Source organism: Lycorma delicatula, chromosome 2, assembly GCF_047948215.1.
Source record: "Lycorma delicatula isolate Av1 chromosome 2, ASM4794821v1, whole genome shotgun sequence".
NCBI classification, from domain to species: domain Eukaryota; kingdom Metazoa; phylum Arthropoda; class Insecta; order Hemiptera; family Fulgoridae; genus Lycorma; species Lycorma delicatula.
The window spans coordinates 61,261,167-61,287,592 of NC_134456.1; the positions used below are offsets into that span (position 1 = coordinate 61,261,167).

Consider the following 26,426-nt stretch of genomic DNA (forward strand, 5'->3'; position numbering starts at 1 on the left):
TCTAAGAAAATTAATGTAAATACAACCAATAAAAAGTAAATAAAAACTTTTAAAGATTGGTTTTTTATTGAAGCAAAACAAACACAAAATAGACAGGAAATTTTTTATTTTAGAAATCGTTTTTTAAATATTTCTAAAGTAACACACATTTCAGTTTAGTTGTTTTTTCTTTGTAATTATTTTGTTTTACCTGTGTAAATTATTGAATGTATGCAACTAAAATATTGTTTTATAAATTTTCAAAATTATTTCTTTTAAAATTATTTTCAGTAATTGGCATTTTTTGTTTTTAAAAAGAATATTCATTAGGTACAGAAAGAATAATACGATTTTCTGTTGTTTTTTGTCTATTTTGAAGAATTTATATTTTTTAGAAAGGGTAATAGATGTTTCTGATATTAATATGAAAATCTGCGACACAATGAATGCAAGGAAGTGAATTATCTTACAGACAGAATCTGGTGTGGTAAAGTAAATTTTTATTGATATTGTTAGTTATGTTAATGCTAGTATGTTTTTATGTTTTGAAACTGCAGGAAACATTCTTGAAGCAAAAACCTCGTTCAATTAGGCACAAATTAGTATCGCTAACATTAAAAAGAAAGAATAAATTAGGAGAAGATGTTAGACGGAGACTGCAAGATGATGAATATACTGCTGATAGCTACCAGTCATGGTTAGAAGCTCGACCTACTTCTAATTTAGAAAAATTACACTTTATTATTGGTCATGGCATTCTTCGTGCAGAACTCAGGTAAAATTATAATGATTTTATAATCAGTTTTTATGAATTCCAATGAGTTGTTCATAACTGAAAAGTGCATACAAGTTAAAATGATATTAAATGCTTTCTAGCGTATTTTTTTCTGTAATTATTGCTCTACATAACAGCATGAAAGATGTTCTGTTTTGATGGATATAAGTAATGTTTTGTTGGAAAAAGTAATGGATAAACAGTGGTTAATATTTAAACCTCTTACCTTGTGAAAGCCATATTAAACAGTATCATTTTATAAATGATACAGTATTACACATTCCTGTCGAAAACTTGATTAGATAATGCTGTCACAATATGCTTTATTAAGTGTATGATTTTTAACGGTCCACCGTTAGGCAGTGCATATAGTTATTTACATACAGAAGTATTACAACCTTACTGTAATGTTTTTATTAATTAATTCTGGTAAAAAAAATGCTGATGTATAAGGATTATTTGCATGCAGTTTTTTCCAATTTATAAATGGTTTTATAACTTAAGGAAATGTAAAAAAAAGTCAAAAAATTGCATCAAATTATTTAGTAAAATGTCTTTACAAATGATTTTAACCTTATTTATAAGTACTGTACCAGAAGAAATATATGAAAAGGTTTTAAAAAAACCTTTACTGTCGTAGTATTGATAACAATGTTTTTTATCAAAAAATCAATCGTCTCGATATTTTTTACAACTTTCATAATGTTCATCTTTTTCAAATTTTTTAATGTGAAATGGGAGTGTGAGAAACATTGAAGGAAGTCAATGTCAGTAAGTTTACCAAAAACTAATCAGCATACAGAGAAATCTTCTGTATAAATAAGCAATTGGGATTAGTTCTGTATAGTACACAGTAACCAATGAAGTAAATGAACACTATCCATTAAAATTTTCAAAAAAGGGTTATTACTCTCTTGCTGTACATAGTTAACTTTAGAAAGGAAAGTAAAAAACTATTATAAACTACTTAAGTTTTGTACTTTACCAGATTAGAAAGGAGGGCAATGCATATATACTGTGTCCGTAAGACACTCTGTGTGTATATATATATATATATATATATATATAAGAATATATATATATATATATATAAAGAATTTCAGGACATGTTCTACAAGTAAATATAAAGAAAATAATTCATACAAACATTAGTCTAGAAATGCTTGCAAAAGAATTTATCAAGAATTTTTTTTAATTTAATTTAAAAGAATCCATAATATAGCTTGCAGAAAATTTCACCCTCAATTCTACCTGAATGGTTAAATGAAGCCAAACTGAATTTTTGGAACTTAAAAATTTGTCAAATCTATAAAAACTGTATTTTACAATATTAGTTTGTCATGTTTTACAACAATTTTTTAAAAATTTCTTGGGATACAATTACAGGACCTATTTTATTAAATTTTTCATGCCAAAAACCATGTGAAACCATCAAATTTAAGTTCCAAGGATTTCAGTATGAAAATCAGGGCAAAATTATTTGAAGTAGAAATCAGGGTAAAATGTTTTATAAGATATATTTAAAAATCAAAGAGTTTCTAGACCCATATTTATATAATTTTTTATTTATTTTCATTATAGAACATGTCCTGAAATTCTTTCTATTTCATTATGAGACATATATACGGAAATATAAGTTAATGTAAGCTGTAATGAGTTGTTTGTCATGTGATAAAAACTAATTTAATCACAAAAGTAATTTGTTACTTCTTTTTATTAATCATACATTTTAAAATATTCCATTAAATTTATTTATTATTTCTATTTTATTTAAGATATTTGTATTATAGAGTAACAGAAACTTCGATATTCAATTAGTTTATTATTGCTTTCATGGAGTGCTGTTTATTCAATCCAATTTTGTTCATGTTTAAAACCTATGATTCATAAAATAAAAAGATTCTTTATGGCTCATATTTTGTTTTACAGAGATGAAATTTACTGTCAGATTTGTAAACAGTTGACAAATAATCCATCAAAGTCATCTCATGCTAGAGGATGGATCTTATTGTCACTATGCGTTGGTTGTTTTGCTCCTTCAGAAAAATTTGTTAGCTATTTAAGAGCATTTATTAGAGAAGGTCCACCAGGTTATGCACCATATTGTGAAGATCGACTTAAAAGAACTTTTAATAATGGTACTCGTAATCAGCCACCTAGTTGGTTGGAACTCCAGGTTGGTATTTTTCAACTACTTTAATAAATATTTATTTTAAAAATATGGAAGTAAACATATTGAATAGTAGTTAAATAACTACTACTTTTAGTAATATAATAATAACAATTTAATTTCACTTCTATCCTTATTTCTTCCTCACTGATCTTTTAATTTTAACAATTATGCTTATTTGTTATATCCTGCCTTTGATCTATATAAACATGCAGTCTGTAAATATGATTCTTAATTTGATAATATTTAATCATTGTTTTACTCAACCTGCTCTTCTTGCATTATTTATTTTATTCATTCAGGTTTCTTCAAAAATTTCTTGTATAAAAGATTTTACTTAACTTTTGTGATTCGGTTTAACAAATTATTTTTCAAGTGGTATTAGCCAAACTTAATCTGAGCAAAAAAGGTTTTTTCTTTAAAAGTCAAATGCCAACCTTTATGGCAGAGTGGCAGTGGCAGTATCTTCGTAGTTGTCTGAAATATTACTTGTATTTTAGGTTCAAATACTGGTTTGCTTTAAGACTAGCCATTCTTTTTCTACCCTGGTAAATTTTTCATTATATTATCATACACAGGTTTGAATGTTATGAATTAATCATCAAAAAAACTGAATAATTAGAAAAAGTATCTACCTCTTTTACACATCCAGAAATTACTTTTTATAACTTGCTTGTATAACCAATACAATACACAACTCAAGGTGTACAAATTTAGCTACATTGAATATACTAAATATTACATAGGGCAAACCATGGAACAAAGAACAAAAATGCAAATATTACAGACAGCATTTTAATCAATGTTTGCAAATTCCCTCAGAAATTGGATGTAAATTGAAAGATATTAATCAAAACATGCAAACTTTTCATGTAATTCATAAATGCCATCTTGTCAACATACTGAAGAGTGTAAGATTCACAAACACATAAAATACTATACAACAAAAATAATGTTTAAAAAAAAATGCAGTACAGATTAAAACATACCATTTGACTCCATATTAAACAAGTATTTGGAATGTAAGGATAGCGAGAGAGTTTATTATCTCCCTACTAATCGTAGAACCTGGATGAATGTCCCTTGCTGTTGTGTCTTTTGTTTATCGGGCAGGTCATTATTTATTTACTGGTGGTTATAGATTTTTGTAATTATTTATGGACAGACTTTTTAGACGAACCTATAGACCAGTGAGAAATAATTAATCGGGGCTGATAATGGGAGACTAGGCTTTGTTTTCCCAGCATGATTCCACTTCAGCCTGTCTCCTGAAGTTCTTTCAATGTTAGCGCCTTCCAGCTTAACAGGAGTGTGCCTTTTGGAGCCCTGGTGTTTGGAGGAAGCAATGCACTCCCCTGTCTGAAAGGAGTCGCATATGCTGACTAGTACATAATTGTAAGTTTTTGGAACAAATAATCTAACCATTGAAGATAAATGTCAGTAATAACATTGTTATCTTTATCAATAGTTAGGAATGAAATGCAGCATATTTTCCAGCTCTGAAAAGATTTTATTCCTTAATCTAAAAGTACAAGGTATTTAGAAAATAAGTCAAGAGTTAATTTATTATTTTATTAAAGTGAAATCTCATATTGTCTCATTCTGATCTAATAATATAATTCCTTCATGAACTTCCTTTGTTAAAATTATAATTAAAATATGTTGTTTATATTCTCTTGAGTGAATTTATTAGTTGCAGCTCCATTATTTTAGTTTTACCATTAGCAAAATATTTTTATGTTATTTTCTTCCTACCTTTTTGTGACGTCTATCATCACTGTTTTGAACTCTTTCTCATATTCTTCTTCAACTACTTTAATGGATTGCTGTTATGTTACTTATGTTTGTTGTTGGGTTTCATAGTTTTTTATAAGTTTTAATTTTCACATGATAATTTAATTGTCTATGCTCTTACATAATGTTATTACTTAAAAAACAACTTTTTGTTTTCACAGGCAACTAAATCAAAGAAGCCAATCATGTTACCCATAACATTTATGGATGGTAACACTAAAACATTATTAGCAGATTCTGCCACAACAGCTAGAGAGCTCTGCAATCAGTTATCTGACAAGATTGGTCTAAAAGATCAGTTTGGTTTTTCTTTGTACATTGCTTTATTTGATAAGGTAAATATTTTTTAATTCTACGGTACAGTAACCAGTTTTATAGATTTCTTAATTTGAATAAATTGTCTAAATTTAAAATTATCGTAATAATCTTACAATTTAAATTAATAATTAATATTTGCTGGATAAAATAAATATTATTCTGAATGTACAAGTGATTTTTTTTTTTACAGGTTTCATCATTAGGCAGCGGGGGAGATCATGTGATGGATGCAATTTCACAATGTGAACAGTATGCTAAAGAGCAAGGTGCTCAAGAAAGAAATGCACCATGGAGATTATTTTTCCGAAAAGAAATCTTTGCACCTTGGCATGAACCAACAGAAGATCAAGTTGCCACAAATCTTATATACCAACAAGTGGTGCGTGGGGTTAAATTTGGTGAATATCGTTGTGATAAGGTTAGTACAAATTATTTGGGATCATGCAACAAATATTTCTGTAGATTTAAAATAAACCTTGAATTTATAATTCGTACTAGAATCACCATATTAACAATCATTCAAATGCGTGTAGTCTTCATTTCTCATAATTCTGTTGATTTCACTGATAAACATAATTTTTGTTTCCGAACATGCAATACATGATTTTAATCATCAAAGATTCTCGCTGCTTGGATTTTAGATTACTATAATTATTCTGAAAACAATGAAGCCTTTTTGACTATATCTAAGGCCTGATTATGCCTTCCGCAACAATTAATGACAGATATTTATAATGGCAAAAAATTGAAAATGATAGAAGAAGAAATTCTATGAAACATTCATTCCCGTCTTGCTTCTAGGCTTCACATGTGAAACACATGAGATACACATGTGAAATTTTGTATTCATGTAATCTTATATACAAGAAAAATATTTAAGGTTATGTATGTATCTCATAGGAAGGTAGAATTATAAGATGTTAGTAACTGTAATTCAATTTAATGAATATATTTGTGATAATTCTGGTGCATCTTTAAGGGATAGGGTAATTTGAAAACATTAGATTGATTTTGTCATGGAATCTACATTTTTTTATTTTTGTTTTAAAATTTTAGGAAGAAGACTTGGCTATGATTGCTGCCCAGCAGTATTATATAGAATATAACACTGAACTTAATACAGAAAGATTACTAAATCTTCTTCCAAATTACATACCTGATTACTGTTTAACTAATGCAGAAAAGTCAATTGATAGGTGGGCCACACTTATTGTTCAAGCATACAAAAAGGTAGCAGCTTACTACTATATTATTATTTTTATTAATAATCTTTTATTATAATTAGCTTTGTAAATGTTTGTAATAACTGTGCCTTTGTAAAAATAAAAATTAAATATAACTATGCATGGTGAATTTTTATTTTTCATTTATTTGCATGAGTGTGCTTTTTTCATATAAGAACCTTGCAGAGTTAATTTTTATCCTGCTACTTTTTTTTGTGAGTAAACAGATAAAATGCATGTAAGCAATCATAATAGATTCAAACAAATTCACTGTAATTAATTTCATGAATTTTATATGTAGTGTTAAAAATATATTCCATATGTAAGATTGATTTAATTCTATCTTGACAGGAATTTAAAAAAAAAAGAATTGGATATTGCCTCTTAACAGATAGGATTTTCTATCCCTAAAAGTGTTGGTGTTTTATTGAAATTTTTAGGAAAGTGCCAATGTTCAATTGGGTAATTTACCATTTAAAATTATAATTATTTTTATCTCTTTTTATTATTTTAATAACATTATTTGTTCACATTTTAATTTGTTGGATCTTTTCTATTAACAGGCAGCATTTCTAAAACTACATAAAAAGTGTAAACACATCTGTTCATGAAATCACCAGCATGGGCCTTCTATATTTCTGCTTCTGTTCTACTGTAAATTAATTTACAATTCCACTTCCTAGTCACAATTTCTAAATAAAATAATATTATCTATAAAATTTAAAGTAAACATTTATTTGCCATCAAATGATTTATCTAAGCCCTTTAACAGATAGGATATAAACATGATCACAACTCTACTCACAGTTACTTCCTGGCTTTCCTGGCTCATTTGAACATTAATTTGTTCCTACCATCTGCATTGGGTGGTCACCAATCTGAAAATTATCAAGAAAAATGAAGTGTATTTATAATGTTTTAAGAAAAGTATCTGCAAAATTTCAAAACTACATTTTAACTTTTGTAGATGCCAATTAAGTTTCCAAAATATTTAATTTAACTCACATTTTTATCTATATAACACATATATTTATTGGTTTTTAATCTTTTATTTTAATAGATCCGTACAAGAGATTTTCTACAAAATCATATTTGGAAATTTTAATTAATTGGTTATAAAATTTATAACAAACACTGCTTTATTAGCAGTAACTTTATTGTTATAAAACGAGTAATGAACAATTTATTCCTTGTTTTGTTAACACATAGATAAACACAGTGCATTGCATGCCTATTACTCTGGAAAAGTAATGAAGTAATTATGCTTCCCTTCTGAACACAGTTAAATAGTCTCTGTTTGATTAAATATTACATGAAAGAATTTATTATTAAATAAAATGAGTCTTAAACAGAGAATATAGAAATTATTTTTTCTATCTAATTTAGATTTTATTGCACAAAAAAAAGAAACTTCTCACCTGCTGTCTAGTCAAAAGTTTTTACCGTGTACTTATTTGAAGAAAAAAAAACATATTTTTAGATATCAAAAAATGTATTATTAATAATTACAGGACAAAAAATGCTGAAGAAATGAAAGGCGAAAGAACCATATAACCATTGATGCTGACTGAGTTGATTGAGTTGGTCCATCTGTTTCACCAGGATATAACTGATAAATTCTTTAATTTATATCTTCGCTACATGTACATATATATATATATATATATATATATATATATATATATATATATATATATATATATATATTGTAAAGTTGTTTTACACAGATGTTGAAAAATTTGTTATTTATATCTATAGGATGAAAAACAGAAAAGACAAGTGTTGAACAGGTATACGTCTCCTGACAATATGTGCAGCCAGCTACATGGTGGGTACTGTAGCTTTATCAAAACATTCATGAAAGCCTGCAGCAAGGAGCTTAAATATAATAAATCATATAAAGCATTAAAAACGGCCAAGTAGTTAAATAAATTTCATAACTAACGGTCACATTTCCTATTCTAAATAACAAATTACATATTCTAATGTTATAAATTCTACATTATTAAGAATTATTTTATCACACAGATCAACATAATATGTTGACAATATAGATTCAACCACATAAAAATATATTATTTGGCAGTATGTGTACCACACTGCACTGGACTTATATGATTTTGTTAAACAATTGTGACTGAAGAATAAGACTAAAAATGAATTTATAGCAGAATGGGAGTAAAATGTGGAGAATTACCTTGCAGTCCCAATTGCCTGATTCAAGAGCTATATTACAATTTTTTATAGTTTTAGAATGCTGCATATTAGTAGAAAGGATAAAAAAGAATGAATTAATTTAAATGAACAGGTTGTTAATTAGAACATTTATGATAATTGTTTGGTATTAGGTATGTCTCTAAATGTTCTCACAAGTTTCTGTTTCATCAAACTTGTATTTTGCCTTCAGTTAAATTTTGACATTATTAATATTCCAATAACAGTGCAATGATTGATCATAAAAATAGCATTCTTGTAAAACTCATTAGTTTAATGCCTAGTATTGATTCTTATCTCAAATTATATTGCACTGAACATGTTTCTTGAAGTGCACCTACTTACCATTTTTAATAAGCAATTTTTATTCATCACCAAGACAGAAATTTTATAATTTTATTTTTACATTACTTGTTCTTCATTATAAAAAAAAAAAATATTTTTACATGTGGAAGAATTGTACACGTTTGAATGAGAGCATATAAACATTTTTTTTGTTTTTTTTTTTTTTAAATGACTATTCAGTATTCATACTGATATAAAAATCTCTCTCACAAGTTGATCTCAAATGGGAAAGTACCATGAGAATATGAATATATTAAACTTACCGTGTGTATATATATATATATATATATATATATATATATATATATAGATGAAAATTTTTATGTATTTAAACATTTTCTTTTACTCAGTGTCTTGAAAAATCTCTAATAATTTTTGTCATATTTCACTATTATTTATGTGAACATGTAATTTTTAGCCAAAATAAACACTTCTAACCAGTCAAAAATATTATTTTTGCATGTACAATTATTTCACAAATAATTTTTTTAATGGTTACTTTTTATGTTATGTATGCATTATATATATTGTTTATTTTTTATGTTATATTTTATTTGCTAAAGTTGCATGCTATATTGTGTTCTTGTTATCCTAGAGTTATTATTTAAAAGAAAAAGTGGCTGCTCTTCGGGTGAAAGAAGATGTTGTAAGTTACGCTAAGTTTAAATGGCCACTACTTTTTTCACGTTTCTATGAAGCATATAGGAATTCAGGCAAGTGTAAAAAAAATATTTAATTTTTAATTCTATTTTTTTGTAATTAAATGCTTATTAGATTAGTTTTTATTTTTAAGTATTTATAGTTTTACAATTATTAATTATATTTTTTAAACGTTAATATTCCATTGGTTGATAATTGATAATCAGTAAGAAGTACAATGATATTGTTTAGAATTTAAAGACTAAAATTCATATCAAGTGAAATAACCTAATACTTCCAACAAAAAATGTCGAAAAGTTAGTAGTTCAAATAGCTTATAAAAATTTATTTCACAAATAAAGCATAAATTACCTACAAACTAAGATTTTTAATTATTACCAGTCAGATCTATGATTTGGTGCACATCCTTAATGTAAGTGTTATTTCAACTCTAGTAATTGAAGTTTTTATTTAAGTAAACAAAAAAAAATAGAATTAAAAATTATAAATTGTAAGCATTTCCTTTAGAAAACAATTCAGCATTATTCAGTAAAAAATTTGTTACTGAAATCTGTTTATGTCGTGCATTTAATTTTTTCTTTTTACTGGATTGTTTTACTTTTCTTAGTCATTTAAAACAAAAAAATTCTTGATTTTTAGAGGTTTAATTTTAATCAAATGCTAACATTGTATAGCAGAATGGTAACATCTCTGTCTTTCATCCTTAAAGTTAATGGTTCAAATCCTGGTCAGACATGGCATTTTTTATATCCAACCATTTCTCATATTTCAGTCCTTCTAGTTCAGTAGTATTAGGAAGGGTGCATTCAGTCGTACAAATTCCACTAAACTCTTTTACCTAATCATAGAATACCTGGGAAATGGAAAATTAGTATTACAAAAACCTATCAAAAGCATAAATAAATTCTTTGCAGTGTAAACAATTTAAAATTATATTATAAAAATATGAATGGTTTTTTTTTTAAATAAAAATTTAGATTATTCCCATACCTAATATTATTTTTTTTACAACTTGTGTTTGTTGTTATTGCAGGTCCTAATTTGCCAAAGAATGATGTAATTATTGCGGTGAACTGGACTGGAGTGTATGTAGTTGATGACCAGGAACAAGTTCTTTTAGAACTTTCATTTCCTGAAATAACAACAGTTTCAAGTCAAAAGTAGGTTTTAAAAAAGTATTTATTTTTATATTTATTAATGGTTGTAACTGCAGCTGTCTTTTAAAATCAAAACTCTTTAGATTTTTTAAGATCATCACATTCATGTTTTTAAACATGATTCTTATGGTGTAAAAATTGTTATTCTTAACTACAGTATTGTAGATAGGTGCTCAGGATGTCCTGATACCCCCTGAAATTGAACAGTTATGTGGCAAAATATTTATTTTTGAAAATAATAGGTATTAGTATATAAAATATTATGAATATGATATATTATTGTTTTCTAGAACCTGTTATGACAGCCAGTTGAGGGGACAGATACTGCAGGTGCAGTGTAAAACCTAGCATCACAAAATGTGTGCAGTTTGACTTTTGCTTTAAACAACCATTACCCTACTTGTTTATTACTACTCTCACAGTTTGTCATATTCCAGGATAAAAAGTTCAAAATTCATAGCTTTATTGTGATAAATTCCCGAATTTAAGAAAAAACTCTAATTAAATCACTATAAATTTTATTATTATTTTATAATTTTGAAAATCATTAAAAATTTTGTGATGTCCTATTTGAAAGTTTAGAATTCACGCCAGAATTTTGTTAAATTTCCAAATATAAATTTTGAAGTAATTTTTTAATAATTATAATTATTATTAATTGTTTATAATTATATAAATTATATAATTATTTTTATTATTCTTGTTGCTGTTGTTACTATTATATCTATTATTATTACTAGTTGGTTTGTAGACATCTTTTAAAAAACCTCTGACTGCATGTCTCAATTGAGAATGTTTTAAAAAGACTCCGAGCTTACTAATTTAATTTATACTATAGCTGTAAAAAAAAAAGATGACACTTAAATGGATACAAATAAATACTGTGAAAGCTTATACCTTATTGATTTTTTTTTGGAGTTTACTTGATTTCAGTGTGTGCCTCATTCAATTTCCCATACATTTTGATTGATCTGATGAGCAACCATATTGTGAATCAGTTTATTTTTATTTAAAAACAATTAATAATATTACTGTGAATTTTTGTAACTCTATTTGTTTCTACAGTTGGATGTTTTTAGATAGAAACTAAATTATTATTTTTTCAACATTTTCAGTATACTTCAATACAGTAACCATGTTCATGCCACATAAAAATTCACTTTCATAGATTTAAAGGAAGGTAATTACTTGATAACTGACGTCTACACAGTGTACCTTTAGATTTGTTTTTATTTGATATCTAAAGAACTTTGACTATTTTAAAATATTTGTTTCTTGACATCTAGCAAATTACCTCTTTTTTGTGCTTGTTTGTGGATAGTTTATGGTTTTATGTAATTATTATTGTATTTTAGTTTATAAAATAATTGTCTCATAATAATATTTTGGTTTCAGAACAAATAAAGTGTTCACACAAACATTTACATTGTCAACAGTAAGAGGAGAAGAGTTCACTTTTCAAAGTCCAAATGCTGAGGACATTCGTGATCTAGTTGTTTATTTTCTTGAGGGTCTTAAAAAGAGATCAAGCTTTGTAATTGCTTTACAGGATTATAAAGCTCCAGGTAAATACTAGTATTGTGTTTATAATTTATACATTATTGTTTATATATAATATAATTGATAATTTTAATATTTGTATTTAGTATATCAATTCAATATTTGTTCTCTGTAGTTTCATATTATTCTGATTCTTCCTCCTACTAGCTTCAAGTAAATACAAGCCAGTTTCTTTAATGCTGTGAGTTTTGCTGTTATAATTTGCTTGATAGGAAAACATCAGTAATAAAGGAACTATATTCCTTGGCTTTTCATTGATTCTCATAATAGTTCCAGCCATCATACTATGTACTATAAGAATATCAAAAGTTCCAGACTCTTACTTGGATATTTATGCATATATATAGATGTCAAAACCAAATGGTTGTAAACTACCTCACAAGAGATCCCTGACCTTCCAAAAAAAAATGCTTCACAACGATTGTATGCCAGGCTTCAGGAAAAGTAAGGAATGTAGTAGTTTTTCATTAAACTAGTTTCCCTATTACCTTATTCATTGAGCTGATTAAACTTTTACTACAGTATTCCAAGCTCCTAAACATAAATGCGTTGATTTATATACATGCATTAATCTGAATAATTAAGGTATTTTGTTTGATCTGGGAGATCATATTAATTTTATGAGTGTTTTTGCTCTAAACTCTTTTAAATTATTAAACAATAAATCTTCAGATTCCCTCCTAGTTTCTTTGGACTGGTCATTTAACTATTATCCTTCACCTTTCCTATTCCAAGGACCACCTCTCTTCTGCTATTCTGATCATATTGCATATCTTCTCTTCAATGACTTGATTATACATCATGATGTAGGATCTTTTTCTTACCAGTAGTTTTATGTCATAATATGAACACTATTTTCTTGTAGAAAGAAGTTCATTTTACACACAGTAAAAAATTAAAGATAATTCTTTTGTACAGAAATGAATACTATATCTAGGATGCTACATATCAATTTTCATTAATTAGCGTTGTACAGAAAGATGGTAATATTTTTTCATTAATGTATTATTACATAGTTGAAATAAAGAAGCCAAACAGAAGCATTTTCTTTATTATTTTTGACACTTACGTTTCTGTTATAGTATGTTTGAACTACGTCAGATTTAGTTATTACTTTGTTTTACATATTTTTAATAGTCTGTAAGCAGGTTGCATGTGCTTTTAAGGCCAGTGAGAGAATAAAAGCCATTTTTACTTTTCAACATTCATACCCTTATTTCACTATTTATCAGTGCCAAAAACCTATTGCACAGCAGTTTTTGGGCTGGTGCTTATCCATATTGCACCATACCTTCAACGACTTCATCACCCAAAAAAAATGCCTAACTACTAATATCTACATCAAACATATATATAAGTGAATTCATTATATAACAAATATATATTAATATTTTTCTTTCCGCAATACATATACATAATTACAATTATATAATCATTATAATGTTATTATAGTAACAACATTGTACAGTAATACAATAATAATGCCAATACATAATTTAATCATTCTTTATACTAATCCATGGAAGAAACCGTATTGACATTTAAATCCACCAAGTGATACATTAAATATATCTATTGTAGGAGAAAGGAGATGTGCATTTCTCATCATCATACTGATTAAACTATAAAATAAGTGATTATTGTTACTATTAATACATTAAAAGACCATGTAGCTCTGGTTGCATGAGTTATAATTCTGTATTAGCACAAGCTAACAGTTCCTGGACAATCTACCCTGTTATTGATTAACTTAAAAAATTAAATTAGATCATGAGTATCCTTCTTATCTCTAAAGATATTTCATTTATTTGATCCATTATTAGAGTCATGTATGGTATAGATTATTACCCAATAAATCATCAATTTTTCCTGTATATTTTCTGATCTGCTAATGTGTACTTTATATTGTGGTAACCAAAAATTGAACAGTATTCAAGCATACGAGTGAAATTTACAATAACCTTATGATATTGACATTATTTAACCTTTTACAACCCTAACAATCTACATGCTTCACTAATAATACTTTCAGTGTGGTAGTTGAAAGTAAGTTGAGAAGTCATAATGATCCTACATATCCTTAATAGTTCCTATAATTATACTTATTACCACACCACCATCCAAAGAATAATCAAATGTTATTGGATTAATTATTTTAGCATCATTATTTTACATTTATCAATATTCAAAAACATCCTAGTTTCATTGCAAACACTTATTAAATTTAATCATGTGTACTGTTAATCTACAGTTTTAAATTATTGGTAAAGAACAGACATGATTTGTGGTTTTGGCTTTGATAAGACTACTAAAATTGTTGATGATTAGTTAAGGACTGATATTTAACCTGAGGGTTACCAGAAGATATACGAAGAAATTCAGAGAAAGCAGATCCAGTTTATATTAACTGATGTCAGATGAAAAGAGTAAACTTCAAACTACTACAACATGGTGATTGAATGCCTGTAAACGCAGCTATTAGATGGATTAACTTTTTCAAAAGGCTTTCATAAAGTCGAAATATATCATATCAACTTGGGTATGTCATTGACAGCTGATAATATGCATTTCTGGAATAATAGCAGATTTCTTAAGTTGATGTGACCAGGAACAAATCTACGCTGTTCACTTATGTTTGAAAACATTTAAGAAATTTTAAATTATTGTTAATAACTCATTTGGGAACATTAATAACGTTTAAGCACACGAATGATTCAAATAGATTAGCAATACATTGTATAAAAATAGATCTGTAATTGTCTGCATCTGACTTTGAACCTGACTTGAAGATTGGGTGTTTTCAACGCAGCAGGAACATGCCACAAAGCCAATGACTTGTTAAACAGTAGCCACAGAAGATATGCTAAAACAGATTGGCACGATTTTGAAAGAATGCCTAAAATTCCTTCTGATCCTGGACCTTTGTTAATATCAAGAGATAGAAGATTGTTTTTCACTGCTTCCAAGCCTACATGGCAGTTTGATAAGAACTTTGAGGAATTATCATCATAAGATTATTTAGGAATTGAATTACAACTACTGCTGTATACTGAACTAAATCTTTCAATAAAGAGTGGACATTCATATCTAAAATGCATTTTTTAGGCATTTTATACATTTTTCTAGAAGAATTAACAAAGTTCCAAAACTGTTAACATTTGACTGAAGTGCATCCTCATTTACATTGAATTTAGCTGTTGTAATAAAATTTAATCATTGCATTACACTTTTTTCACAATAACCTAAATAGAATTTGCTTGCTTTAAATATGCTATGAAAATTAGAGAGATTAGTTTAAATCATTTGAAAACCATGCTGAAAAGAGAAAGAGGAGATTTTCATTGTATATATATTGAGGGTCAGTTATGTCTCTTATTGTTATATTATTAATTTGATTTAAATTAAGAAATATGTATATATATTTTCAAACCAATCAAGACTTTGTAATAAGATTATTTGATGTAGTGTATCCCATCAGACAAGTTAAAGCCACCAGCAATAAGAACCTGGTCATATTCAGCATTACTGGTCATTAATATCTGGTTAACTTCACTGTAATGCAATTAATACTACTTATCCATCTTTGAAATCAGGAGAGATATAAACACTATTATTGAGAGTTTTTATATTACCAACAAAACTATTTCAGAAGTTATGAGTTTATCTTTAATAAGAATGCAAATGTAGCCACCATTATTCTACAGGCAAGTTAAGCACTCATGATCTTTTCATAACTAGCTGCTGGAGTTCTGTGATCATGCAATCTAATAAATTAGGTAGCACTTCACTTGTTTGACTGTGAATAACTTTTCCAGATAATTTTTATTTTCCATACCTTGTACCTAAATAATAAAAAATACTTAGATGAAATTTCTGTGGTCATGAAATTGAAAAAAATAAAATGTTTATACTGCATACATGAACGGAAAATTGTTTGAGCACATCTAGGTTAAAAAGAAATTGTGTATTATTACATTACAATACATATTGAATTTGTTTATATTAGTGTACAATTTACTAACAGTTGTTTAATTATAATAGCAGAAAATAATATTTGTGAATCATTTTAAAGAAATTTTTATGATATTTTAACTGAATAAAATCATACTGGGGAACAAAAAATAATTTTTTTTGTCTGGAAGAAAATATGTGATTCTGATAGTATTTTGCCTCCTAAATTCAAATATGATATCGGTTTTTCCTGCATCACACAAGATTTCCAAGAGACAGGCATTTAAAATTTCAAACATTTCAATACTTTCTGCATTCTTAACTACACAGTATTCAAACATTTGACTCGCCTAGAAAGAAACGATTTTCTGCTATATTTCGCCTGTGAATCATCCCTTTTGATAGACCAACAATAATAATTGACCAGCATTGTAAATAATAATAATAATCAGCCTCTTTTCCATAGCTGAAATCTCCTAATTAAAGTGTTCCCCGTGCTTATCGCTCACTGCGCCAAGATTTTCCAAGAAGAAATCTAGGTGCGAGTGCAGGAGGTTACTTTTAAGGACATATTACAACCCAAATTTTTATAAGGTGTTATAAGATTGTTGACAATCTCACGGTAATTTTCCGCCTTTCGATTTCCCAAAATACTCTGAGTACATTTTTGAATGCTTGCCAAGCTTCTTTCCCCAGTGGATTCAATAATTTCTCACTTTCATCATTTATTACTGATCATATTTGTGGGCTCAAAAATATTCCTTCTTTAATTTTTGTATCACTGATTTTAGGAAATGTGTTTTAAGTTCATGAAACCAGCATTATTGCCAGTGGCCCTTGATGAAATTCTTCATTAATCCTAGTTTGATATACAAGTATAACAAAGGTAGATACACATTTATAGGATTACACAATGGGTCATGTTCTGTGTTCAGGAATGAGTTATTCGTGTTCAGACCATTCTTTTCTAATGAAATTGTTTTTTCTGTCCCTACTATCCCATTTACACAAAAAACAACAGTACTGTGTAAACAAGCTGCAGACCAACAATAAGTGCCACAAATATCACCACAATAAGTGACCTTCAAATTACTACAAATATGCCAGTCATACACTGCATACTGAAGTTTTTCCAATATAAATTTAAAGTTTTCATATGTTTCTTTCATACTAACAGAGTGAGACACATGTACTGATGGGAATTTATTGCCATTATGCAGAAGCATAGCTTTTAAACTAACTTTAGATGAATCAATGAATTAGTGCCATTCTGTTGGGTTATGTTCATTACAAAGTGTCTCCATAAGGGAAGAAATATTATAAAACACTAAGCCACTTTTCTTCACAAAAATAGTCTTTAAATTCAGAATGACGATTATAAATACATATCTTTGTATTCTTTTGAAGAAGATTCCATCCTTTTAACCGAGAAGCAATATTTCAGACTTAGATAAATTCAGGCTTAGATAAATTGTTTTGTTCAAAAGTTGTATCATAATCTGTTTCTTTTTCTTCCTTACTTCCATCAGACTCTGAGCTCTCTTTATCTAATGTCACATGTTCTGGAGGCTTTGGTATGAGCAATTCTTCGCAGTGTGGAACTGGTCTCATTACAGATTGCAAGTTAGAGTACACCACTGTATGTTTTGATTTTGACGTAATGCCTTTAACGTTTTTTAAGCAGAAATACCAGTCAGAAGAGTGTTCTTTGTGTTCCCTCCAAATCATAGGGATAACAACTGGCATGTGGTGTGTGCCATTTTTCCATGTAGTGAGATATACACAATAAACAACAGATACGTGGGGCGGGCCCCTTGTTTGGTCCCTGACTTTACACCCAAAATAAAGTTCATAACATTTTTTTACTAATGGAGTAAGGTTTCGCCTTTGGGACTTGAGCATCACTTCACCACATACATAGCAAAAATTGTTAGGATGATTTAAACAAACTCTAAACATTTTGTAACTAACAACTGATTAAAAGAAATAAAGTTATAAATAAGTACTACACAATAATTCAGACACACAAAGCACTCACAATGACATGTTTACTGGTTCATTACTATCTCACAACTGCCATCGTTCTGAGGAATGTGTGCTACACTAGATCACATTTGTACATGTCTACACACAACTGAACCTTCACAGCAGTAGCAATGCTACCCTTTAAGTTAGCTCATTTGGTTCCATCATATTTACAATGCTCTAGGAGCTTTTACTTAACAATAGACTAATGGACAAAAAAATGTTTTAAAATATTTAAAAAAATTAAAATAACAAAAAAACTGTGGGTGATGGAGAAATTCCGAATATATATTTGAAAACGACATAAAAACTGCATTAAGTACACCTATTGATACTTGTGAGACAAAAATCATGTTGACCAGTGTCATTTAATCATTTGTTTACAACAAAAAAGGAATAAGTATATTTAAAGAGAACTGTTGGTAAATAATAGTAAATAATGCATTGTTCGATTATTACCAGAATTACTACTACAAGGTACATAGGGTGGATGGAAATTTATTGTGCAACCCCTACATCACAGTGTTCTTGATGAAAGTATTAACCTACACTCGTAAACTCTGTTAATTTTGTAAAATAAAAAACAAATTTCTCAATAAACTTTGTCATTGTAGGTGAAGGTTCTTCGTTCTTAACATTCCAAAGGGGAGATTTAATAATTTTAGAAGATGAAAGTACTGGAGAAACTGTAATGAATTCTGGTTGGTGTGTGGGACGATGTGAACGAACAGCTGAAAAGGGTGATTTTCCTGCAGAAACTGTTTATGTACTACCTGCATTAAGCAAGCCACCACTTGACATTCTAGTAAGTAATGTACTTATTGTTATACATTGTATATTTAAAAAAGGTTTTGTTATTTATCAGATTATAAACTCCATAATAGAGGAATTTTTTTGATGTAGTTGTAAAATTTTAGTTTGATCTTTTCAACAGTATTTAAGGAAAAAAGTACCGATTGGCTCTTAAAAAAAAATTTATGGTTGAAAAACAGTAATTTTATTCTCATAAAATTCTATATTCCAACATATTGTTATACAAATTGAAACACTTATCAAATCTTGGAACAAATATAAAGATACCAGTTATAGAACTCCATTTTATGTACTTGAATAATTTTCTTGGTTTCAACATGATTGCTGAACTTTCTGGCCATCAAGAAATTTTTTTGTGGTGCATAAGAAGATGGACTTGGGCTCAACACCAGGTCCAAACTATAAGGAGGATGAATAGATTGCTCCCACCAAAATTAGTTGAGTAGATCTTGACTCAAACAGTGAAGCAATATAATTCCACAACTCAGCGGCCCACATCTTTTGTATTGCATTGCATACCATAACTTTTTTAGAATTACACAGTATGCTTCTATGTTGGTTGTTGTGCTTTGTCATGATAATTCCACAAACAAAATTCTCCTGACAGTCGCAAAAACCAATGCACATGATTTTTCTTGCAAAGAAAGTTGTCTTGAACTTGTTGACTTTAAGAGAATGAATATGTCACTCTTGTAATGATTATTGATAGCTTTCTGGTGTTAAAGTGGCAAATCCACATTTGACCTGAAGTGACTTCTTTTCAGATGCCTTCCCTTCACAGTACTGGAAAAATTACAAAGCTGCTCCCATTCATTTTGTTTTGAGAACATCAATTCACATTTTTTTCTTTCTTCTTAAATCCAATTTTTCATAATGCAATTTTTTAGTCACAATCTATATAATAAAAATCTTGAAATGTCAGGAAATTGTAGACAAATAAAAAATGTTGCTTTCTCTGTAAGAATGAATCATCTTTTGACAATTTTCTGCATATTTTCATTAATTAGGGACAAGCAGCCACTGATGTTTCTTATCATGATGATTCTCTGTACCTTCATTAAAAATCCTAGGCAGCTTTCTACCATGCTATTATTTTTTTTTTTTTTTTTTATTACTTCACCACATAAGCTTAAAGCTTGTGCCATAGGAATATATGAAATGGAGATTTTGTAGCATATGAAAAATGTCATGCCTGACCAGGATTCGAACCAGAAGTGCTACCACTCCACCACAGAGATTAGCATTATTTGTCACAATTAAATCATAGACTTCACAAATTTGATGTTAAATTTTATTAAACATTTCTTTACAGAATTCAAAAACCTGTTTATTGTTAGTATCTCACGATTGGTGGATCAATGTATTGTTTTAAAGGCGCTTCATATATACTGTAGAAAAAAAGTTTTCTGATATTCATTTTAAATTTCTTCCTATTCTTAATAATATGTGTTAAGGAATATTGTGATGTTCATTTATTCACTTTTATAACTTTATGCCAAATACAGCAAATTTTTATAGTAATGAAAATTACCTACACTAAGAAAAATAGTAAAGTCTAATCAAACAATCAGAGGGAGATCAGACAGAATTTGAATCAAGAATTTTGCCTTAATTAGGTAATGATGTCAGGATTAGTTGTATAAGAATCAATATTGTTATAAATATATCTAAACTCCTTTCTGTATTATATACAGAGTGTCCCATATAAAACGCAACCCAACCTTATATTGGTAGGTATTGAAATAATAAAAAGGCATGTGTAAATGTAAATGTAATTTTTATTATTACCATCCATTACCTTACATTTAGAGTAAATGTTGAAAGTGCCCACCATCTTCTTGAATACAAGCTTCAATTCTTTTTACAGCGTTTCTTGCAACTTTTTTCAAAGTTTGTGGCTGGATATTTAATACAGCTTGTTCAATATTGACTTTCAATTGTTCAAGTATTCGTGGTTTGCTGTAGGCTTTTTCTTTGAGGTAATCCCATAGAAAAAAATCCGCCGCAGTCAAATCTGGAGATCTTGGTGGCCACAAGCCTCGATCGATAACACGATTACCAAAGAATTCCTCAACGAAATCAGAAGTTGAACCTGCGTAGTGCGATGTCGCACCATCATTTTGTAGCCAGCAGTGTCTGTCTTCCTCTTCCAAGAGTGCAATGAACTGAAATAAAATATCCTGATATTGTTCTGCATTAATAGTGTACTCAAAAAAAATAGGACCGATTATTTTCTTCCACAATATCGCACACCACACGCCCAACTTTGCGGGTGTAATTGTTTTTCGTGATAAACGTGGGGATTTTCAGCACTCCAAATTCTACTGTTTTGGCTGTTTACGTAGCCATCCAAATGAAACCGTGCTTCATCTGTGAAAAATAACGAATCCATAACATTAATTCCCTCACGCAGAAATTGACGGAACCATTGACAATATTGTAGCTGTTTTTCTTTGTCGGGCTCAAGAAGTCAATGAACCGTTTGAATGCGATAAGGTTGTAATTGTAATTGTTTGGTCGCCCGATCAACAGTTGATTTAGACAAATTAATTTCAGCAGACAAACGTCTGATCGATTTATTTGGTGAGGCAAGTAATTGGTCTTTGATTAGTGACTATGTCTTTGATTAGTTCAGTGACTGTATCTGTATTCAACACTGACGCAGATCTTTGTGTTCCTTGTTATTAACAGAACCAGTCTCTCTAAATTTTGCAACTAACTTTAATACTGATGTTTTGTTAGGAGCTGGTTTATCTGGGTACTTATGACGAAACAAATCTTGCACTGCAACCACTGATTTCGTACTGAAGTACGACTCAACAATGAAAACACGTTCATCTAGCGAAAACACCATCTTGTCTCTAGCAATACACTGAACGTTATGATTGCATTGTTGTTACTATCGGTAGTGTTCTACTGCGTAGCCGCGATGTTCAGATGTTGGACGAGTCCATTTCAGTAACGAGTAAGGGAGTAAGCTTGACTTTTGAAATTTCATGGATGAGTAATTGATGGGTTGCGTTTTATATGGGACACCCTGTACCTTTCTGTGGTATATAATAGAGAAAGTAAATCAGAAACTTTATTTTTAATAAAAATAAATGCTAAATTTTTTATCACTCATTACAGTACATAAAGTAGTTATATTTTACATGCAGTTATTTTTTATAGATATGGTCACATATTTAATGACAATTTAAACAAACAAGATTAAAATTTACAATCGACAAGTTTAAAGATATAACTCTTTGAAAAGAAAATACTCATTCAACTCAACCAATTTTTTTTTAATGTTTGCTGGATTTCCACAGTACTACTCATAAATAAAGATTTTAGTCCTAGTTTTCCACTGTACACACTCTTCTTACTTTTAATTTATATTTGTATATCCATTCTACTTAAAAACAAACACCTGCATTTAAATCTTTTTTTAAATTCTTTGCTTAATGACCATAATTTTTCATTTTTATTTTTAGAGATACATATGAAAAAACCAAAAATCAAAAGTCTGTGTCTTTTTTTCAAAAATGCTGCCGAAATCATGCAATTTTTTGGGGGACTTAATTTCAGAACCATGCGTGTTCTATTTAAGGGTATATGCGAAGCTATAATGCTGTATAATGCACCTCTCTGGGCTCATTGAATGAGGTACAAATGTCATAGGAGTATTTTGTTGAGAGCCCGGCGTGTCCTATTGTTATCTGTGACTGGTGCCTATAGGACTGTCTCTCAAGAGGCAGTCCTTGTTATTTCTTGTCCATTGATATCATTGTGACTGAGCGCCAATTATGTTATGATGCTAAGAAGGTAGGCCAACTTAACTCTGGACACATAAAAGAAATGGACGACCAAGGTTTTTATTTGTGGCAAATAAGCTAGATTGAATCGTCTGATGGCCATTACACACATGGTAGTTTTCCTGATGTGAGAAGTATGCATTTAGTTAGATGGATCTCTTCCAACCCACCGGGTTAGTCTAGTGGTGAACGCGTCTTCCCAAATCAGCTAATTTGGAAGTCGAGAGTTCCAGCGTTCAAGTCCTAGTAAAGCCAGCTATTTTTACATGGACTTGAATACTAGATCGTGGATACCGGTGTTCTTTGGTGGTTGGGTTTCAATTAACCACACATCTCAGGTATTGTCGAACTGAGAATGTACAAGACTACACTTCATTCACACTCATACATATCATCCTCATTCATCCTCTGAAGTATTATCTAAAACGGTAGTTACCGGAGGCTAAACAGGAAAAAGAAAAGATGGATCTCTCCCAATCGGCATATTACACAGTTTCATTCTGGATATAGTGCTTTTCAAGATAGGTTGGCCAGATTTGGTTTGATTAATTCAGGCTTGTGTCCGGAGTGCAGGTCCATTGATTATGTACACCACGTCTTACATGTCTACCCCAGGTACGAAGCTGAACGTACCAAAGTAGCTATTGAGCTTGCAAGGATCAATTCTGGTTTTGATCTGCAAGCTAATTAGAAAAACCTAAAGGGAATGGAACATAGTTGCTGGCTTCTTTAGATTCTTAGCTCTGTGGAGAATTGATGAGGGGGTCTGTTACTGTTTTAGATATATAGATATTGTTGGTGTGTGTATGTGCGTGTGTGTCAAATTGCGGATTCATGTTTGTCGCATGCTGATGTATGTTGATGTGTGAGTGTGAGGTAGTGAGGATTCCTTTGTGTGTAGTCAGTGGGTGGCGAGATATTTTGAAAGACGGATGTCTGTGCCGTCTTAAATAATATAATTAGCAGTAATAAGTAATTCATTACAGTAAAATGTTATACAGTCCATTATTGTGTGTGTGTTGATCATTTATCAGACAATCATTGTTCATTTAGTGAAAAAACAAAACAGATAGAATAACAACCCAGATGGCTAGAGACTGCCTGGGTGCTTACTTTGCCAAAATAATTTTTTTGGCATCAAGCCACATTAGCTATGATATTCACTGTTAAGATGAAAATGGATGTGTGAAGAACTGTGTGATGGAGCTGCGGTGTGGGAGTCGTAGGCATTGACCTTACTCCTGAAAGTGGACCAGAGCAGAGACATATAGGGTATGTTTTTATTAAAGGCTTATTAGATTTGTTTCTTGATTTTTAAGTAAATCAAGAGGATTTTAAGTAAATTGAATTGTGAGACAAAATTGTTGTTGTGACTAATTCTTTGTTTTATTGGTATGGGGATAATATTCTTGGTGTTTCAAGACTCATTCAAGTATTTCACTGCATAGTCTAATTGAAGACAGATATAGGAAGAGATTTTGTGTGTTACCTTCAGTGTTAGAAGGGGCAGGATCATGCTTCCACAAATTGATTAATTTAATAGTTGAGGGTTGTAAGTTATAATAACTTACAACTATATAACTTGGTTGGAAGAGGCCATGCAAAGGTGAGAGTAGGTTGTGTAAATACATTGATGGAAGTGGCTGACTAGACATTTGTATCGGTGGTATCCTGACAGAGTCCAAACAAATGACTGTGTTATGTTATCAAGTTCAGAGGGCCTTAAAGACAACCTCCAGTAAAGATCATCAGGGGTATGAACAGAGGGGGTAGTGTAGCAACCAGGATTGTCACAAGGCTTTCCCTTTGGGGTTAGGATTATTTTATAACATATTTTTTTTTTTTGTACACTGTGATATTTTACAACTTATTCTTTATATAAGTTGTCTTAACAATAACAATGTATGAGTTATATAAACAATACTTGCATTTGAAAATCATTTGGTAAACATACTATTTACTCATTCTTGTCATTGCAAAATACAAATTTCTTGTTATTATTTACAAGGTGTCTAACTTAATCTTTATAAATGTTTTTATTTTCTTTTTATTTTAGGCTTTATTTAGCTTAGAAGGAGCTGAACATGGAAGAAAACTTTATTCTCAGCATGTTAATGGTACTGACAACAGGGAAAAACCTCATACTCTTGCTGAATATTCTATTGATCACTTCAGGTAATAATAATATTTTAAAATAAATTGCTGATTTTTATTAATACTTAATGTTTTATTCACATTCTACTTTATCTACGGAGTAGTGTTTACAAAATTACGAAACCCAACACTTTTCTCCTTACTTCTTAACCTTTAAGTTTTGATTTTTCAAACCTCTATTGCAGTTCTTATCTGATCATTCCATCTTACTCTTCCTCTTGTTCCTTCATACCTATCTAGCGCCTGTTTTTGTGATCTGTTTTCATTCTATTAATGCAGGCAAACTATTTTAAGTTGATCTCTGCAGTACATCCAATACAGAATGTTCACTTTTCATCAGCATTCTAATATTACTGTTTTAGATTCTACCTCATCATCTTAATCTTTACTCTCCTCAAAAATCTCATCTCTTATTTGCCATCATTCCCTTTAAAAACTCAGGGTTACTCTATACTAGATAAGAATGGACATATATGCAGAGTGGTAAACAAGCACCTTCGTTCTTTGATACAACTTTTTTTTTGTCTGTGAATCATTCACTACATACTGTTCACTGAAGCTATTCTTTCAATCATTTCTTCCAAGATATTGAAACCACATTCTTTCTCTAAGTAATCTCCTTTTTGTTAATTTTAATTAAAGTGAATTATTATGTTGTGTATAAAAAATTTCAAATATTGAACATTGTGTATTTCACAAAAGACATTTCAAAATACATGATGTAAATATAACTGCACCTTAAAAATTGAATAAAAGTAATAGATTAAAAAAAAAAGTAAAAAAAAAAACTAATATTAATTGAGAAGTAATATCTTCATAATCAAAAAGTATCATGAGTGGAATTATTCCAAAGTAAAGAGATTATTTTTTTCTAGATTCATTATTCTTCCTTTTTTGTTTTTTTTTTACTTCCTTGTATGAAGTATTGAAAAATGTTGGTTTTCAGATTTTAACAGAAATATCCATTTTGACCATCCTTGAATCAATTTTGACTAATTTCGGCATGAATCTGTATATATGTATCGCATAACTCAGAGAGTTATGGCCGAATGAAATTTTAATTAATGAAATATTTGGATCTTATAAGGGGAAGGTACATCAGCTCGAATCAGATGTCATTTCCCTTTTTTTATTTAAACATATTGATTTATTAATAATTATTAACCTCTAATTGTAAAAAATGTTTTAAATAAATAGTAATTCAATAATAACAATAAAAAAAATATGAAAAAATATCGTAAGTTATTAATGAAATAAAATTTTATATACTTTTCATTTTAAAAAAAATCTGTATGTGTAATTTAATAGGTGTACAAGTAAGTCATGTGGTGTCCACATCATATTTGGCGAAACATCTGATTATTCATTTTTGTTTTCATTTTGTTGATGATTAATCATAATAATTTAAAAAACATAGTATTAGATAGATGTGAGACTTACATTTATTTCAGATAAGATTGTTGAATTAATAATAATTGTATAAATATTTGA

The 26,426-nt window shown here is 29.2% G+C and overlaps 1 protein-coding gene across 2 annotated transcripts in view; it reads left to right on the forward strand.

Moving 5' to 3' along the window:
- Window positions 1–26,426, forward strand: part of ck (unconventional myosin-VIIa ck) — a 303,003-nt gene that overhangs the window by 254,878 nt on the left and 21,699 nt on the right. For both annotated transcript variants that reach the window (XM_075355398.1, XM_075355399.1), the window contains exons 21-30: window positions 537–754; window positions 2,684–2,930; window positions 4,880–5,053; window positions 5,227–5,454; window positions 6,093–6,266; window positions 9,414–9,531; window positions 10,512–10,638; window positions 12,031–12,200; window positions 18,786–18,976; window positions 24,838–24,956. In XM_075355398.1, coding sequence (XP_075211513.1) covers window positions 537–754; window positions 2,684–2,930; window positions 4,880–5,053; window positions 5,227–5,454; window positions 6,093–6,266; window positions 9,414–9,531; window positions 10,512–10,638; window positions 12,031–12,200; window positions 18,786–18,976; window positions 24,838–24,956 — 1,766 coding nt within the window. The remainder of the gene's footprint in view (window positions 1–536; window positions 755–2,683; window positions 2,931–4,879; window positions 5,054–5,226; window positions 5,455–6,092; window positions 6,267–9,413; window positions 9,532–10,511; window positions 10,639–12,030; window positions 12,201–18,785; window positions 18,977–24,837; window positions 24,957–26,426) is intronic.